This window comes from Lepisosteus platostomus, chromosome 7 (genome assembly GCF_059453375.1).
Source record: "Lepisosteus platostomus isolate fLepPlt1 chromosome 7, fLepPlt1.hap1, whole genome shotgun sequence".
Taxonomy (NCBI): Eukaryota; Metazoa; Chordata; class Actinopteri; order Semionotiformes; family Lepisosteidae; genus Lepisosteus; species Lepisosteus platostomus.
This window is the reverse complement of record NC_142617.1, coordinates 58305959-58324563: the sequence shown is the minus strand read 5'-3', so window position 1 is coordinate 58324563 and position 18605 is coordinate 58305959. Positions and strand designations below refer to the sequence as shown.

Here is an 18605-nt window from a genome sequence, read left to right as displayed (position 1 = left end):
CCTTCCCAAACACATTGTCCACATTGTCATCACAATGGTCAGGGCCGGAAAACCCATCGGCATCACTTCCTGATTCCTGCCTTGCTGGGGACACGGCACGGTCTTCAGGAGACTGAGGAGATTCTGGAACAAAGAGAGGGGAGAGGTGACACACCACAGTAAATTACTGTAGAAACGCGATACCCAAGTAACCTTCTTCAACAAAAAAAATCCAGCACTCCTTGGTGTAATACAAGGAGCACAGTAGTCCTTATGAAGGCGCTTGTTCAGCAATCTGCACTGGTGAGAGCTGAAATCACAGATCACGCATCAACTCCACCCCCAATTCAGTGCAACGACTTCGCGCCACCTGCAACATTATAAAACTAGTTCAAAACTAGCTCTCTTGAACTATCAGGGCTCCTATTTAAAATATTTACCTTTAGTTTTGTACTTTCTATAAACTAGCACAACTTGGGCAGGCTGCTCACCACAATAGCTCTACTGAAAAATGTCAAAACAATCAACACGGCTGGGAATAAAAGATACAGATTCAGGTCCATTTTCCACTTTTCAGGATTGCTAAAAGAAATTACAATTTTCTATAAGATACAAGGACTGAATACAGAGCTCCATTAATAGTGGCAACGTTTGTCTTAAAAGGGAAGATACTTATTTTCTTCTTAAAAAGCTCTTTCCATCCTTATGGAATATATTGGCAGCATTACTCAATCCCAACAAGAACATCTGGAGAGATTTGGGACAAGATCACCATGTGTCCTTGGACACACTCATGGGAACAATGGATGACACAGCTGTCAGACAGGCAGTGATAACAGACTCGCAGGTCTTCCAATCAAACAAGTCTCTCTTTGGGGACAATCCCTGACACCCCCAAACTTATTTTATATCCCTATCAAAGAATTTAGAACACAAAAGAGAGTGGCCACTTGATAAAAATATACAAAAGGGTAGAAAAAAAACATTTTGGGAAGAAAGATGAGCTTGTCCCAATGAAGTTTCCTGTTCAGAAAGCTAAAATAATAAAACTGTCTAGACTGGACACCACATGAATTGCATGATATGTAAATCGGCAGCTGTTGTTCCATGGTGTGTTAAGGCCCAAAATAACAGCAACATTTTTTATGTTTTTTTCTTATTTTATCTTTTGTTCACATTATTTTTAAACCCTACATTACACCACTTTTCAAGTTTAGTTATAGTCACATCCATGTCTTAATCAATTCCACTGTATTAAGACCAGCCGGTTCTGTCTTTACACTGTTATACTGTTATACAGACAATAGGCCTGTCAGGAGCATGACGATTGCTCACAGAATTGAGCAAGAGACCCCGCTGATATAATTTAATTAGCAAGGCACCATGAGAAAGCCATGTGAACACTCTGCTTCTCTCAGGCTTCGCTCACTAACAGCCAAGCAGGAAAAGTGACGAGGCAGTGCGAGGTTTAACAGTTGTCCCCAAACACACAGCTGCACGGCCCTCTATTGCTGTGAAAACCCCAGCTTTGCGCTGCCAGAGGCTGTTCACACTCGCATCGCCATTAAGGACTGTTCAGACCAGGATCACTGCCATCATCACTGGGACTCGAGCACTGCTTTTCATTTCCCAGAGGTTTAGGAAAAGATCCGATGCTTCCCTGGTAAGACTGCACCAGGAACACGGGTCAGACTTTCTTTAGGGTGGGCCGAGTGCATCAGTCAGGGTTTCCATGAGGCGAGGGTCACTCCCAGGACCTGCCGGTGCCCGCAAGCATGCTGTGATGGCAGTTTCAGGGAGGAACAGCACACTCCCTTCCGCTCAGTGCAGCTCTCCTGTACAGAGTATGAGCAGCTCTCCTTGTCCCTGTGCAGTACAGAGCGGCCTCAGTGCTCTGAGGACATCGGCATACACCAAATATGGCAGAAACAAGTGGGAAACCAGCAGGAATTCCAAATTGTGTTTTAAAAAGCACATCTAATTTGAGACGTTTGAGAAAGATCAGGATAGAAAAACATTTGTTCGAAGCAGGGTGTATACTCTCAGGGGGGCAGGTCTGGCCGAGCTCTGTGGACCTTCTCGTCTCGGCTGCAGCAGGAGGAGAGCGCGCTCTCTTCACTTTGAACACGCACACAGCAGCGCCGTCCTCCTCGTCGAGGAACTTGGCGTTGGATGCCTCCCGGTTTCCATTTTTGAACTCTGGCACAATGTAGTTCTGTTTTGGCAAGCGCTCACCCATGTTCTCGGGACAGAGCTGCTGCAGGTCTCCTGTCTCACAAAAGTCCCCTTTGTTTCAACCTCCGTTTTCTCTTCTCACAAATCGGAAACACGGTTTGTAAATTAACCTCCTTGCTTAGTGAGCAGAATACAGCAGCTAATGGTAGTTTTCTCAATGGACTATCTTCATTATTGAGGAGAATAGCAAGCTTTTGTGCACCTCTACAGAGTTTTCTTTTAGAAATGCTCTTTAACACTATTTCTCCTCTATGTCCTACTCCCTTTTAACACAAAGGAAGAAAACATATAAAAACAATGTGTGAGACAGTCTGGAAACCCATTTGCCTACTGTGTATTTATCTGGCTAGTGTGTTTGTTTCATTTTGCTGTTTTGATTGCCTTCTTAGATGTTGTCTTTTCCATTAGGTTTGGATATTTAATGGATATGTTGAGTGCTAAAAGATGTTTACATCTCTGAGTCAAAATAAAGGTTACGCAAGACGTATGTAATTATTAAATGTAATTATTTTATCAGGTGGTTGCAACTCCTTTGTCCTTAAGCAATTTATAGACAACCACCTGCAATCAAATGTTCATTTTTGATAAAAGCCGAACCTGCTCGAGAAGGGAGTTCTTCAGACAAACTCAGATTTGAGGTTTCATGCACAGAAATCTCTCCCGATTCACTATGCATTAGACACAGGCTAAGGCAGATGAGGAAGTACAGAAAGCACAGACCGTAAAGAATAATGTCATGTTCAAGACGCACACTCCAACCTATTTAATACATATTTTAACCTGAAATTCAATGTCATTTTCTTGGCCAGTGTCTTTTGTAAGAAATGGACTGCTCCTTCTCTTACCTGTTGATTGGGGACTCTGTTTGTGGTCCAGCAGACCAGGGTCGGTGCAAGGGCCAGAGCAGAGTTTCTCCTCGTCTCGATGAATCTGAGAGGCGAAAGAGGAACAGATTAGAACAGACAGGCGCCCGCTGCTGCCTCTACACCTCCCCTTGAAGACTTCTGTAAGGGCGCACACTGATGACCGTCTCGAGGTTAGACATTTTACACAACAAGCCACGCTGCAGACAGCCGAAACTTCGGACTGAAGGGCATGCTGCTTCAAGCTCTAAGGCCTGAGCTTGGATTCCCTTAACTGAAGCCACGTTTCATGGCCTGTATTTCTTGTCAACTAATGTTGTTTATTTGCTATCTGGCAAAGGTCATTCTGAATGTGTAATATACATACTTATAGAACATCTCTCAATAAATTTCTACAAAAAGTGTGTGTATATATAAATAAAGTACAGTATTTACACACATTCATATACGCACATACATGCAATGCATATTCATATACACATATACAACAAAGACATCTGTGTGTGATCATTCAGGCAGTACATTTTTGGAATTGACTAAAAATAGGGTAATTTACTGAAGTTTTAAATTACTGGAATAACTTGTAGCTCTATTGTAGAGAATTAAGATCTGCTGTTCCTGAAATGGAAGAATAAAGTATGTTTGTTCTCTTGTGCCCACCGAGCCACAGAAAGCAGTCACGCATATATAAAAGAAAGACCCAGAATCCATGTATTTTGAACAGTAATGTCATAGAAGCACAAGAATTCGAAATCGAAATGCCTAAGGCCACATATGGTGCAACAGCTTTTGATGAAACTGCTTTGTTTTTTTTTTTACGTGACAGGATTTACCACTCCATGCACATGGAATTCAGAGCAAACGATAAATTGTCTGCATGTAAACACCAGATTTGATTGACTTTTGCAGAAAGCTGCTTGGAAAAGACGACCGTTAAAAACTGGCTCAGAAAAGCTAAGTAATGAAAAGACTTCTGCAGAGACGGCCATATCCAAAGCATACACACTTTTTAATTATCTTAACTGAAGACATTTACTGAGAAGCAGGACAAAAACGCCTAAAAGAAAATATTTATACTCTCCATCAGTCTTTTCTTTATATTACCCAGTATTTAATAGTTTTTAATTGATTGCTGCTTTTAGGCAATTTAAAAATCTATTGTATGATACATTCACAGATTCATAATACAGAATTAAGATTATACGGGATGATAATCCTGTATACTGTTTTAAGCAAGCAATGAAATTAAAAATGTCAGGATATTTTACACAGTTTCACTTATTTAGGGTCTGAGGCTTAGGTTTGCTGTACTTCATCTGAAATAAGAGTGTACGCTGCACAGGAAACCATGTTACGTAAAAAGGAAAATTAAATTTCAAGCTGCAGCAGGATTATAATGTCAATTGACAAAGCTAGTGATTAAGTTTACATAAAATAAGCAATCATATTTCATTTTCAATTTCATATTTCATCAGAAAGGGAAATAGATTTCAGACTCCTTCATTGTAGCATGATATATACATCTCATGCCAGCCTATCTCCCAGTAAATCCGACCAAAGAAAACTGAGAAGTTAATTTCATCCCTATTGTTGGAATAAAAGTAAATTACAGCCAGTTTAAAAGTTTCCTTTCCAAATCAAGTGATGGCCATGGCTTTAAAGGTTAAAAGCGGCTTATCCAGACAATCCAGAAAAGTTCGCAGACCTCAAAGATAACAAGATAAGGATACATACAGACTAAATAAAAAAAATAATTTGTGAATGATTAAGACCCAGGAGGGAGAGTCTGCAGAAATCCAGAGTAGTATTTGCCTGCAGTTGCTAAGCAAATAGCCACCCACGCCCATGCCGAGCTCGGTCTTGGAGAATCCTTCCCCTAATATTATTATCAGAGACCATTACACCCACAGCTCATATGATTGGGTTCATTTAGTGACATTTATCCTACACGCACAAGAAAGATACTGCTGCTGCTTTCTATCCAAAACTCATGATATGAACATTCACATCACACACGCCCGTCTACAGAGACTCGATTCTGCTCTGGGACAAGCTATGATTGTTCATGGACCCGGAGCTCGGCATCAGCTCTTGGCACCAACATCTGGCGTGGGCCGATTCCACAGAGTGCACAGCTGGATGTGTACGCGAAAGAGCAGAAAGGTCAGATGGCTCCCCGAAGCAATCCATCAGTACTGACTTGTCTGCTTCCACGTGTGCTTTTAAACCTCACTGCTTCCGTCAACTGCGTTCTCATCTGCAGTTTTCAAAAGATTCAGAAATGCAAAAGCATGTTTTTTTAGAAGTGCTTTCAAGCATGTTGCTACCGAGATGCATCACCAGAAAGCCACACAGTAAAACAATCCAAGACACTGACATTTATTGCAATAGTCGTTCAGGTGGGTAGCTGCGTCAGCATGCGTAGGCTGCAAAGGAACAAGTAATAGGTTTATTGCAATATATATTCAAGCAATATGACCATTTCCAGTGTGCACAATTAATCCAGAACAACCTGTTTTCAATTACTCTCTTCCAAAGTATTTTTAAATTACTTCCAGAATTGATTGTTTTCATGTTCTAGAAATTAAATAACTTTTATGACAATATATGGCTCTTCACAGCTTCACAAAAAATAATTTCAGGCCTGAACTTATTTCAGGGGTAGATAGAAATTTAGGGTGATACTGAGAGAAGGGTAGGTGAGGATGTGGGGAAAGGTTATTTTCATATTCTATGTTTGTTATTGTGTCTGCCTATCACAGAAATTAAGAATTAATGAAGAATTTCTTCCCCTCAGCTGCAACTACTCAGATCACGAACCCACACTTCTGCATGTTAATATTCAGAAACCTGCCCCCCTGCACCTGTGGTGCTAGAGTTAGACTCTCTCGTCTAGTTCTCAGGGACAGTCATGCCCGTGTTGACCACAGACAGAGATCTGCAGCCACTGCTCAATTATACTGACCAGACTTAATCCAGCAATATAAAAAAAAATGATCCAATCTGCAATAAAGCAACAACAAAAATATTAAGCTTTGTTTAATTTAAGAGTTTTCTAAGATTACGCAACTGTATCTTTCATATCTGGAATTCTTACATGCTAAATAAAGTCTGGGCTGCAAATTTAACACACAGTGCTTTCAGTTCTTAAAGGGCCGACTCCTTTCAAAATGAAAACTCTGGATCTCAACAAAAAAAGTCTGTAAGTTGTTTCCCAGGCAGGAAATGAGCCAATTAAAACCTGCCCGCAGCTCTGCTTACAGTGCAATTGCAGAGCTACCACTGTCCAACCTCTAGTTTCTACTGAAGCAGGGTAAAACTCAATAACATGAACAAAAAAAGTTATTTTCTGTGGAAAAACAAACATTTTACAACACCTGTTACAAAGAAGCACCATGAGCCTTTTTAAAGGTCATCTGCCTTCACAGAAGTGCTGGCAAGATGAAACAGAAATAAAATGGCATTTCTGCATCCACGTGTCTCCTTCATGAGACCGAAAGGTCAGAATATTCAGGTTTTACAGGAAACTATTTTCAGGTAGCAAAGCACCGAACCAATGCAATTACACCATTAGTACCACCCTAGTGTAAATAACACGGGAGACTCTATACAGCAGGTACACAAGTCTGATCTTTCTGTGCTGGAAGTGAATGTGCAAACGTTGACATTCAGATCTAAAGCTGAAACAATGGTCCACACAGTGTCAATTTTGGCGTGATTATCAAAGACATGTGCCCAGATAAAGTACACTGGCATAGAGCTGTAGGGATATTTTAGAGTTAGGGCAAGGAAGGGTTGAATACTTCAAAGCACTCAAATTTACCTGAGCAAAGAGTACTTGTGCTGGAATGACCTACTGAGCTCCGCTAGTAGTGCCTTTTGAATTTAAGATTCATTTACTGTTAATTGCATTGCAGTACAGAGGTATATTTTCATGTATTCCACTGAAAGCATTTTTTTTGGACAGACTGCCTGACCGTGTATCGCTCAATTGAAATGTCTGTTGTCACTCTACTACAGTATAAACATAGGAAATGCAGAATTAGAGCATAAAGGGGAATAAATGACAAATGCCAGCACTGTTGCTAATGAATGCCAAGAGACTGTCAATGTAGCCATCACTCCTGCCTGCAGCAGAACCTGTAGACATTTTAACGGTGCATCCTCTTGGGGAAAAAAAGGGAAATTATCCAGAAGCAAAAGTGTTTTGGAAATGACTCCCTCTCATGACACCGACATTCAATATGCAGGATGAGAACCTCTGATTAATTAGCTATTAAATACCAAATAAGATGCATCTTTCTCTCTTCCTTTTGCATGAAGTATTCACAACTTATTATTGTTGTCTGTTATTTCCTTTGAGTTTCAAGACTAGATCTTCCTCCAAACAGCACATGAAGACTAACTACCAAATGAGCTATTATGGGCTCCTCTTATGATCTTAAGACGTTTCTCCATTCAACACAACATGGTTGGGTACAAGATACGAAATGTCTCCAGCAGGGCTGACTGCCCAGCTGGATAGAAGCATCGGAAAGAAGGCCAAGAAGACTTCCTTCATGAGAGGCAGCTCAAAACCAGCTTCGACAGCTGTGAAAGTAACGTGAAGATTGGACTAGGCTGTCTGCCCTCCTGCACAACTCCACTTTGCGGTAAGGAAAAAAAAAAAACTTTTCCTACATCACCTCTTCTGACCAAGGTCTGACCAAAGAAAATGTTCACAAAATCACAGAAACAAACCTACTGCAAAAAATATTACATCGTAACAGAACTAGACAGCTGGCGCAGGTACTTTAAGACTATCCCTGAAAAGCAGGGGAACAATCATTCAAGAAGAGACTGAAAAAAACATTACACTACCAAACTAGACCTGCTGGACTCTTTCTCAAGGAAAAGGTTAGTTTTAAGCATTTGCTTTAAACATAAAGCTTTTTTAAAATAAAAGTAGTCCATCATGGATTATATACAATATATATATAAAGTATATTCTGGATTTTAAATCTAAACAATATGCAAAACTTTTGTATTAACATACTGTAGTATTAACACCACTTTGAATCAAAGCAAGATATTACATCCTCAATATATTCTGTATGTCAGTATTTCTGTTCTATAGGTGCATAAACATTTTATAGATATACACACTAATACATATATATGGAATTTCCTTTACAGGAAGAGGTGTGTTTTTCTTGGCACAGTATCTTACTTACTTTTAACAATCAAGACCTCAGGGTACTGTGAAAAGTCTGGCAAGACCTTTAGTTCTTAAGTGTACCAATCACTTCACAAAAAACTTTAAAAAAGAGGAATTATCCAACAAGTCCCATCCCGATAGGACACTAATTGATAGGATCGGTGTTCATGTGCATAAAACGGTTAATATTTCCCCAGCCTGTGGTGAATTGTCCAGATGCCCCTGGAGGGTCCAAAGGAGGGCTCTGTACAGTTTTAAAGCAATTAACACAACACAAGGAGGCATTCATGGTCCTTCCCACTGTACTACTGAGCTGGCTCTGTGTCTGCAAGCATGCTGGGCGGATGGGGAACACAGCAGTCTGTGTTGTCCGGCACAGTGGCCCCAATATCTTCCCAGAGAGTGGGTAGGCACCCCAGTCACACATCACACTGCAGCCACAGCTACAACCTGCTCTCCCTGAAGGAGTGCAAAACCACTCAATGACCAAAACAAAGCTTCCCCCCCCCATTCCACAAAATAGCACACAAACAGGTCTGCATATTGTATAGAAAAGTCAGCTGTGAACACCTGGCTCTTCCTTTGAGGAGCCTGTTATGGTCTTTGTATTTGTGAAAACCACTGTAATCACACAGACACCCAACAGTGAGGAACAAATGGAGAACCTAAATGCCACAGTCTGAAAGTATTATCTCTTACTTCTTACCAGAGTGCCTGATCTACAGAGCGTGATGGTGTATCTATAGAGTTAAGAAAAACCAAGCAATTAACTTTTGATTCCACTGGTTGTAAACGGAACGAGCATTTACCAAATACTCAAACTTAACAAAGAAACAGAAAAGACTATAGCAGCTAGATCCATTTCAGTTTACAAGCCAAAACATTCCATCTAAACTGTACTGCAGAAGAAAAAATGTGATATGTATTTCAGGTTCGTTTAATCCTACAATGTATAGTTATTTGAGGTAATATACTAAAAATCACTCTGACTTGATGACAGTTTATAACATTGTGGGAAAAAGATTAACAACTGTCAAATATATTGCACATTTTCCCAAGACACTGATAAACATGCAAGCTGGTGTGAACTGTGACCAAGTGATGCCAAGAGCTGATTCGATACAGGGCTGGTTACACTCATTTTACACTTACTGGGAATCTCGAACCATCCCTGATATGGAAAATGTTCATTTAGCCTTGCAAAGGACTGAACTGGATACTTTTAGTCTTAAACTTCTTCCATTGCATTTAAATCATCACAGCCTCATTCTGATGCCAATCTGAATAGATTTCCATGAGGTACATTCTGAAAAAATGTTTCACTTAACATGCAAAAGCATGCAAGGGTCACATAATTACAGTATATAGTTCGGTTAAAAACCAAAAATCTGCAGGTTGAAAAAAAATATTTATCTATTTGCACTGCAATGGATGTCTTATCTGTCTGCTGCAAATCCAAAGCAGATACATAAAAGTGATTTGCTTTTCAAGATCACTGCACGTATACTTTTCAGCATTAAACTGCAGGGGTTTGAGGCAAACAAACATGATCTATTTGTCAAGTCATAAAACGAAATCCTCAAGGTTCAGCACTTTCTTAGTGTTCTGCCCAGGATTCTCCCATGAAAAAAAAAGATGGAAGCAGGGGGACTGAAGAGTGGCAGACACCCCGCGCTGTTTTAGCGATGGTCTGCGTGGGGAGACCTGCCGAAAATGCTTGGCGAAAAGACATCAAGATGGAAGCAATGAGACTAAACAACTAGGCCAGACTCTCGCTGGGCTCCCAGTCAACACTGGAATGGAGAACAACCAGCAGACGTCTCTCCCCCCACCCACTGCTATTATTAATTGAATAGTTTTTCAAACGGTGCACCAGCTCAAAAGAAACAACTGGGCAGGGCAAGAACAAACCGTATATATATGTGCAAAGGGTGAACGTCAGGTATTTTTTACCGATGCCTGGCATCACTTCAGAAAAAAAAAGCACAACCTTAGAAAGACTGGAGAAGGCAGGTCCCTGAGCCAAGGCGGGCACAAAGACATGTACAAAAACAACTGTCTAAAAACGCAATTATCGATCAATTTTAGCTGACTATAAATAGGCGCCGTTTCCCCAAGGAATGTTACAGTTGCTAGGGTCCTAGAAACCATTCAAGAAATGTTTGTTTTCTTGGCTTAAAAACATTGCAGGACTCAAACCCTGGTACAAGTGTGAGAATTAGGATTTCAAAGGCGTGCTGTGCTGTGAAGTCACTTGGCGGGCCGCCCATTTCCATCAGACTACCCAGGCCGACAGCCAAAGGAAACCGTTAGGAATGGAGCAAGTTTCCCAGACCGCCACTGGGCTCATCCACACCGGGACCTGCAAACTGCAGACCAGCGAGTTTCAATTTCGCAGCGCGTATATGAGCAAGGCGGGGAGGGAGAAGAAAGACTGTCTGATGAACAGTGCTGCTGATATGTCACAGTCGTGGCTGAATAACTTGTGTTTTGCCACAGTTGCAAGCGCCTATTTTAAGCCCAGTCCTCAGTCCTGGCAGTGCCAGAATCCACATTCTCACAGTCCCCAAGAAGGCAACAAAAGAGGGAGCGCTCCCCAGACAGTCCTCTGGGTTATCATCAATCCTCCGGTCTGTTTTATTGCACTTAAATTCACCTCTTGGACAGACACTCCGTGTTCTTTGGCAGAAAGGTGTACAATTCACCGTAACTGTCTTTACGCTTCAGATATACACGCTGAAAGTTCCTTTTCACCTCCTCTTGACTTGCCAAGAAGTTTCATCAAGCGAGACAGCGAGAAACCTCAGATATTGCCTCGATTATTCTGGTAATTATTTTTCAAGGAAGGCAACGATGCTCAAAGCGTTAGAGGTATCAAGGTTCAGAAAAAGAGTGCAGAAAAATGTTCTGGGCCACAAACTTGGTGTTAGTCAAAGATAACAGTTCAATTATACATTTTAAAACAAGTGGAAAATGGTGGAAACCAGCAAGAGGTTAGATAATTCTTGCATTTTTAGCTGTTCAGTGTTTTTTGGAACAAATGTGTGTGACAACTAAAACCAGCATCACTGGCCTCACTGTGATGCAGCTGTTTGTCGCCAAGGCTTGCTGCCAAACTAAAAACTGCCATGACTGCTTATCAGCTAGTCTAATTAACACCCTTTGTCATTCCCTAATATAACATCAAACCCGACGCCAGCGCAGCTCTTTCACTGGCTTTGAATAGAGGTGATTTCTTTTCAGCTGAGAACCATGCAGAAAAAAAGATGAGATTTCAGTAAGAACTATAAAAGAAATACGCAGGGTGTAATGTATTTCAGCAGCAGCTATGACACTACTGTGCAGACCAGGTTCCCTGTATAGTATGCTTCTACAGGTTCAACTTTTTGATGCAGATATTCTAAATAAAATTCCTTTCTGTCTGTCTAGATAACATGTGGGAACAACCATTTCAACAGTTTAAAAGCATGATAGCAGGGGGCAGTTATTCCAATCATTTTAAGTGTAGTCAAGTTGTCAATGCTGGCATCAGAAATTGATAGTTTTTTGCCTGGCTAAAGTAAGCTACAGAAGATGGCTATTGCAAAAACATCATTTAATAAAGAAAACGCTCTGTAGAGGGGGAAATCTGAAATCCAAAACCATCACCCGAGATGAATAGGGATGGCAGGCTCCTATTAGCAACAACAAACTCCACCCTGGCCGCACAGTCGAGGGCAAAGTACTGATGCTCACCACCCTGCTACAGAGCAGCACCGAAAAATAACACATTGAGCTCCTCGCACAGCTAAGTCAAAACTCATCTGTTAAAATGAGATATTTAAGAATTGTCAGTCTCATGATTTAAAGTCTTAAAAAGTTTTAATTACTGTAGCTCAATTTTGTCCAAGACTGATCTAAGAAAGGCTTTGTAAATATCTCACCTAACAAAAATAATGCAAGTTACTGCACATAATTCTACTATTAACAAAGCTTTAAAAAGTTAAGATGCCTAAAGTTTAGTCCAGAGACAGTGAAGAGCTCAGACAGAGACAAGGAGCAGATTCATACCTTTAGCAACACAACATCCACAGCTCTCTCCCCTTTGGAAATCTCACACAAACTGTACCTCCGCCTGTGTCGTTCATACATTTTTCCCAGATAAAGTGGTAGCAGTGCAAAAAAATCCCGGCAGATTCCAACATTAAGTCCAGGCTTGTAGAGTCCTCGGCAAAGCTTAGGAAAAATGAGCGGCTTTCAATTTTTCACATCTGTGTGGAAAACCAACCCTCTTCTTGCTCTCCCTCTTCCTCTCTCTCTCTCCCTCCCTGTCATGCACACACTCCCCCTTTCTCCATCTCTCTCTGTCACACATACTCGCTCTCAGGCTCCCTGTGAATCACTGCTATGAGCTCAGTTCCTGAGCAGCAGGAAAATCCATCTAGTGCGACAGACTGATAACGCAGCCGTGCATGTGACAGCGCTCCGATGCTCGGCGAATGACAACACGCAGAGTGGCTGCATTCGGCTCGGGCCTCACCAGCCATCGTACGACGATGCCGGAAGCAAGATTACTACTCTGATGGAAGGGTACTTATGGCTGGGCTGGGATTTCTTTCTCTCTCCTTTTTTTTCTTGTTTGGAGGTGAAAGACTTTCAAGGTAAAATCACAGCTTTGAAAGATGGTTCTTTTTAGAAAAGTATTAAAAGGTTTTGTAAAACAGATTTCCGAACAGGATGACTTCTTGAAACTTTTAGTCTCCAGAGCCAATACATATTTGCTACCCTTTTTGTAAAAGTAGACCAAATGTGTAGCCTGACAGCTCCTTAAGACCTTTGTCTGATTTCTCATAAGGAGTACGTAGAAAATAATGAAATGAACAGTTTCAGAAACTCCAAACTCTTTGACTACCTAATGCTACTTCAGGTACACGAGTCTAGGAGCATAGTGGGTCTTGGTGAGTCCTAGGTGTTTATATACGTCTACACATTTTTCTTTCACCGCTTTTGGAATAGTTGTAGCAACTTACGCAGATGAAGAAAATCAGTCTAATACTCCTCAGGTGAACCTACAGTTCCCCCTTTACACGCAAAACGTCAGCCTCACATTGCATCAGTGCAGTCTCCTTTATAATATCACCCCTGCTTATCACCAGCGCCAAGGTGTAACAAGAAAGAGCGGTACTTTACAAGGTTGTTCTTGGACTCTTTCTTTCAATGCTAAAACTTAAAATAGTCGCAGAAGGGCAAAAATCTTGTGTGACATTTAAGCTGAATAGAAATGGCCAGCTTTCACTTGCCCTGGCTGGGCAGTTCCTCTGTCGCACACGACAAGCAGTGGAAGATTCATCTGAACACCGCAACTCAAAGCAGATGCTACCATGAGTTCCTAGGCTGTTTTTTTCCCCCAATAGTAAGAATGGAAAAAAGTGATTATACAATGAGAAGGCCCTCAAATTAAAATTGTTAGGCAGCAGAATGGAAGGTAATTTAAAACTTTGGAAAACATGAGTCTGAGCCAAACTGTTTAGCCAGTTTGAAAAAAAAAGACCTGGCTTTTTGACCAAAGCCACTTTTCTTCTGCATTTCGTTTAACATCTTACATCTGCAGGGAGAAAACAAACCTTCTGTGGTCATTTTCTTTTGCTGTTAACTGTGATCCAAACATTCCTGAATAGTATGCAGTATCAATGAAAAGCACGTCCTTAGCTGCTACTAACTGAGAATGGATTTCACTCCCAAAAACGCAGTGGAAAAAATAACATCACACAAAGTGCAGTTACATAGTTTGGTACCATTTAAACTTTTGTACTAGTTAAATAGTTCAAATCTACAACAAAAATGCAGATTTCCAGGCATAATTACAAACTCTTTCCATGTTGTTTAACTAAATCTGTAAAATAGTCTATCACATGCTCTGGAACTGTGACAGGCTAACTGCTTCGTTCCTTCAACATTCCTCTCTTAAAAGCACGCAACACAGAGACACACATGCTCTCGACACGCACACACACCGGCCACATGGCTTCCTGTTTTTATTGAGACTCGGCCCACCCGGAGCCCCCCGCCCTGCCCTGTCCCAGTGCAAACAGTCCCACGTTTCCTTTTGCTAAGAGCCCGTTGCTAACAAAAAAAAACGTTGCTATTTCCAGAGACCAAATACTCAGGAAGACTCTAAAAATAATACACAGTTACTAAAAAAAAATGAAAAATACTGAGTTAAGACTTGTTGCAGCAAAGGGTCTACATTACTGATGTATTAACTTAACAAGCACAATAGAGTTGGAAATCAAAACGGAAGGTTTTTAAAGAAAACTGGAGTTTTATTTTTTTAAATTTACACTTGATTTTCAAACTTAACCTTCAGTACTTTAAGGGGGATTAACTTGAAATACTTCAGATGTACAGAAGAACACTGCCAATATAATTTGTAGAAATACGGCAAACACAGTTGTGAAATATTACATCTTTGATAGCAAACAATGGTTCTCATTACTTTTCTTAAGCCTTGCTAGATTATTTTTAACAGGAAAAACCTCGCCCTCCCACACAATAGGCACATGGCACTCAGGAAATAAAAAATAATGACAAATTACAATTAGAACATCAGTCTAAGTTCTACTGTAAATAGCTGAGAAATACCAGAAAGAACCTTCGACAAGATAAAATGAAACCCTTAAAACCCTCTCACATCTTGATTCTCTATTGGGCTTTCCCCGTGTAAAGACTTCTAACACCAAACTCGAAGCAAAAAGCATGAACGTTCTTTGTAGCACTGTCAAACTCCACCCTGGGAGCACAGCAATGAAGGCCCTCTCTGTTTCTCTGCTTTACGTCTTGCTAGAGACCTCAATGATTCACTCATCCTCTCTGAGAAACCGTGCAGCATGATGGCACCCATCCTAAACCACACACACTGGGAAAACTTACAACCCTCCTGGTTTCTCTGGAAACTAGCTTAAGTGCTCATGTCCCCTTTCCCATGTATTCCCCATACACAGGGCTGCTCGCCCACTGCAAGCAGGCGCTGGAGGGCTGCCTCCTGGTACAAGCGCTGTGCTCGAGTGCGTGTAGCACGGGGGGTGGGATCCAGTGACATTCTCCTTGCTTCAGAAATGATCTGTATCGTTTCCTTTTCCAGCCCCCTCCATGTGCTTCTGCACCGTGATGGTGCTCCACAGGTAAACGCCGGCTGGCCTCCAGGCGGTCATGTGGCGGCAGGTGAGCTTTAAGAACCAGCCTGGATCGACTGGAGGAGGACACGCCCAGCAGCTTGACCTGGAGCAGATCCCCCCATCGGCTCGCAATGAAGGAGCAATGATCGGCTGAGGAAGAAGCCGTGCACGAGGGCAGCAGAGCGGCGAGAGGCACGCCTTTCATCCTCTGGTCGCCTTTTCATCAACTCGGTGGTTCCCAGTCATCGGCTTTGCCGAAATGAACAGACATCCAGAGCCACCGCTTGTCAAGAATACGCACACCCATCCTGGGGGAATCACACTACTTCCAGTGGTTTTCATCACATCTGTCCAACGCCATTCACGAAGGGAAAAAAAAACGACGGTCTCAGACCGAGCTGGTTGATTTGCTAGACCAGCCTGTTGTTTGCCTGAATGAAACAAGACTGTGTGCACTTCAAAGAATGGCTCTTTGTGCGGTTGGAGTGTGCAGTAGAAAGTCCTTTGGGTTACACATCAGAAATGTAAAGTACATCTTTTGAGGCTTTTCTAATGATGGGTGAAATGATGCGACTATGTTCTACATAAAAAACTAGAATGGCCAGGTGAAGTTGTGTTAAATAAACAATATAATAATATAAACAGCTGGGACAGAAGTAACAAATAACTGTCAAGGACGAGTAGGCAGCTGCGTCAGCTTGCGTCGGCTGCGAAGGAACCAGTAAAGGTTTATTCCCTGAAAAGAAACAATGCTTCGGCTGTGGAGCCTTCTTTAGGTGTGGGACAGTCTAGGACTACTAGGAGAGGCGATGATAAAAGACCTGAAGACTGCTGTACTACATATCAGACACCAGGGGGTGCCTGAGGGGCCCAAAAACCAGACAATACAGGATCGCCAAATGAAAACTACATCAGATTCAGTGAAAGATTCAACAAAAAATGCCGATACACACTCATACAACAGGATACCAAAAAAGAATCAATATTATGATTTATTTTGAAGGCTCCCGTGATTAGGACTTCTTGATACTTATATAGCAGCCTATGTTGGCTCCACTGCCACTTCCCTAAAATCTCTGTAACACTGGTGACAATTTTGAGGACCACCTGAGGAAGGTTCAGCAAGGCTTCACAGCTAATTAAATAGCACCTTGATATAATTATATTGCCAGCAGCCATATCACCCTGCAACTCACAACTGCAACCCACTGAAGTTAAGCAGGTGTGAGCCTGGCCAGTACCTGGATGAGAGACCTCCTGGAAAAAGTAAGGTTGCTTCCAGAAAAAGTATTAGAGGGGCCAGTAGGGGGAGCTCACCCTGCAGTCAGTGTGGGTCCTAATACCCCAGTATACTGACGGGGACACTGCTGTAAAAAGGCGCCATCCTTCGGATGAGACAAAACCAAGGGACTCTCTGTGGTTATTAAAAATCCCAGGGAAGTTCTCAAGAAGAGTAAGGGTTTTACCCCAGCCTCCTGGGCAAATTTCCCCCTGGCCTTTACCAGTCATGGCCTCCTAATAATCCCCATCTCTGAACTGGCTTCATCACTCTGCTCTCCTCCTCACTGAGAGCTGGCGTGTGGGGAGAGTACTGGCGCACTATGGCTACCGTCACATCATCCAGGTGGGGCTGCACACTGGTGGTGAAAGGGGATCCCCATTACCCGTAAAGCGCTTTAAGTGGAGTGTCCAGAAAAGCACTATATAAGTGTAAGCAATTATTAAGGTCCCAACACAGGGGAATTCCAGAGAAGCAGCATCACATTGCAAATCAATGTCATAATTGATTTTGATTGGTCTTGTATAAATGTTCAAGTTCACCTGATGAAGTGTAAGCATGTTTGATTCTTTGGTGTAGGTTCTATGTTGTGTGTTTAAATTAACTCCAGAAACTCACAATAACCCTTTATGCCTGTGCTGTGATTCAGAAGGTCCTGCCTGTACTGTCATCAGCATTAGACCCCCCTCTACTGGTAGCAGAATGCAAAGCCACCTGATGTGATTCACTAGTAGCATCACACTACACATCTATGTTTTCATTGATTTTGATAGCTCTTGTATTCAGCACACAAATAAATATGCAAACATACCCGTTCCATTTCAGCAGAAAACCTCCTGACTATGCATACAGTCTATGCATATATCTTGGCCAACAAAAGATCTTGTTTTCAGATCTCAGTGCGGCCCACAAGGCAAGCACGTTAAAACCTGCTGAAAAAACAATTAGGAATTAATCCCTGCAGGGATTTGCAATAATGTATTCCCCTAAGCAACAAACCAGTTTCAATATGGGAATGTAGGTGAACAACAGCTGAGCAAAGCTGGATTAACAACCAGCTGCACTGGACACAACCCAGTCATTCAGAGTTAGGAGGTACACTGGAACCAAAAACCATGACCATTCAATCTAAAGAAAAACATCGGATTCACATGCATATAGAACATTTTATACCACAAATTGAAATCTGAGCAAGCTGAAAACATTACAACACCATCTGCAAAGGCATTGCTAAAATCAGCCAAGGACTGGCAATAAAGGAGCAAACCCTTACAGCTGTAGAATTTACAAGAATATGGAAGTTGATATGTTGGTGGCTTCATACAATTCAGTGGCATCCTAAAAAAAAAAATCAAAAGGACACTTGCACCAGATTAAAAGCCCTGTAGCAGTCACAATGCTGCAAAAGAACTGAAAACACCACCTTAACATGCCACAGAGAATGGGGAGGAAAAGTTTACACTTATCGCTTTGACCAAACGGATGAACGATAATGCAAGGGCCGCAGAGCTGCTAAATGGAAACTTTAGATTGTGACATCATTCAGTCTTTGCGACTTCCCTTTTTCAGCAGACTGGAACAGTGAAAAGAGGTGTTACTTGAATGTAAACAGGCCACTTTTTAAATAAGTAACATGCTCTGTACAGTGCTTTAAAAATATACCAGAGCATTTATAAATATTCACATTCAATAATAATATTGTGAAAAATGAGCCTTAGAGTTGCTTCATAAATTGCTATACATGCTTTTTCAACTACCCACCCAAGCTGCCTGCATCACAAGATATTAAATAGGCGATTTCTCATTTCTAGCTGAAACCTACTTCCCAAGTGAAGCGCATTTGTCTTCAGCAATGAAAAAACCCCCTCACAATTGTAACATTTCACCTGAAACCTCAA

At 41.6% G+C, this 18605-nt stretch overlaps 1 protein-coding gene across 6 annotated transcripts in view; it reads right to left on the bottom strand.

Annotated features, from left to right (window-relative positions):
* Positions 1–18605, bottom strand: part of LOC148659324 (A-kinase anchor protein 13-like) — a 117785-nt gene that overhangs the window by 39390 nt on the left and 59790 nt on the right. For all 6 annotated transcript variants that reach the window (XM_088641430.1, XM_088641429.1, XM_088641434.1 and 3 more), the window contains 2 exons: positions 3060–3144; positions 2–123 (listed from right to left, as the gene is read on the bottom strand). In XM_088641430.1, the coding sequence (XP_088497556.1) occupies positions 2–123; positions 3060–3144 (207 nt within the window). The remainder of the gene's footprint in view (position 1; positions 124–3059; positions 3145–18605) is intronic.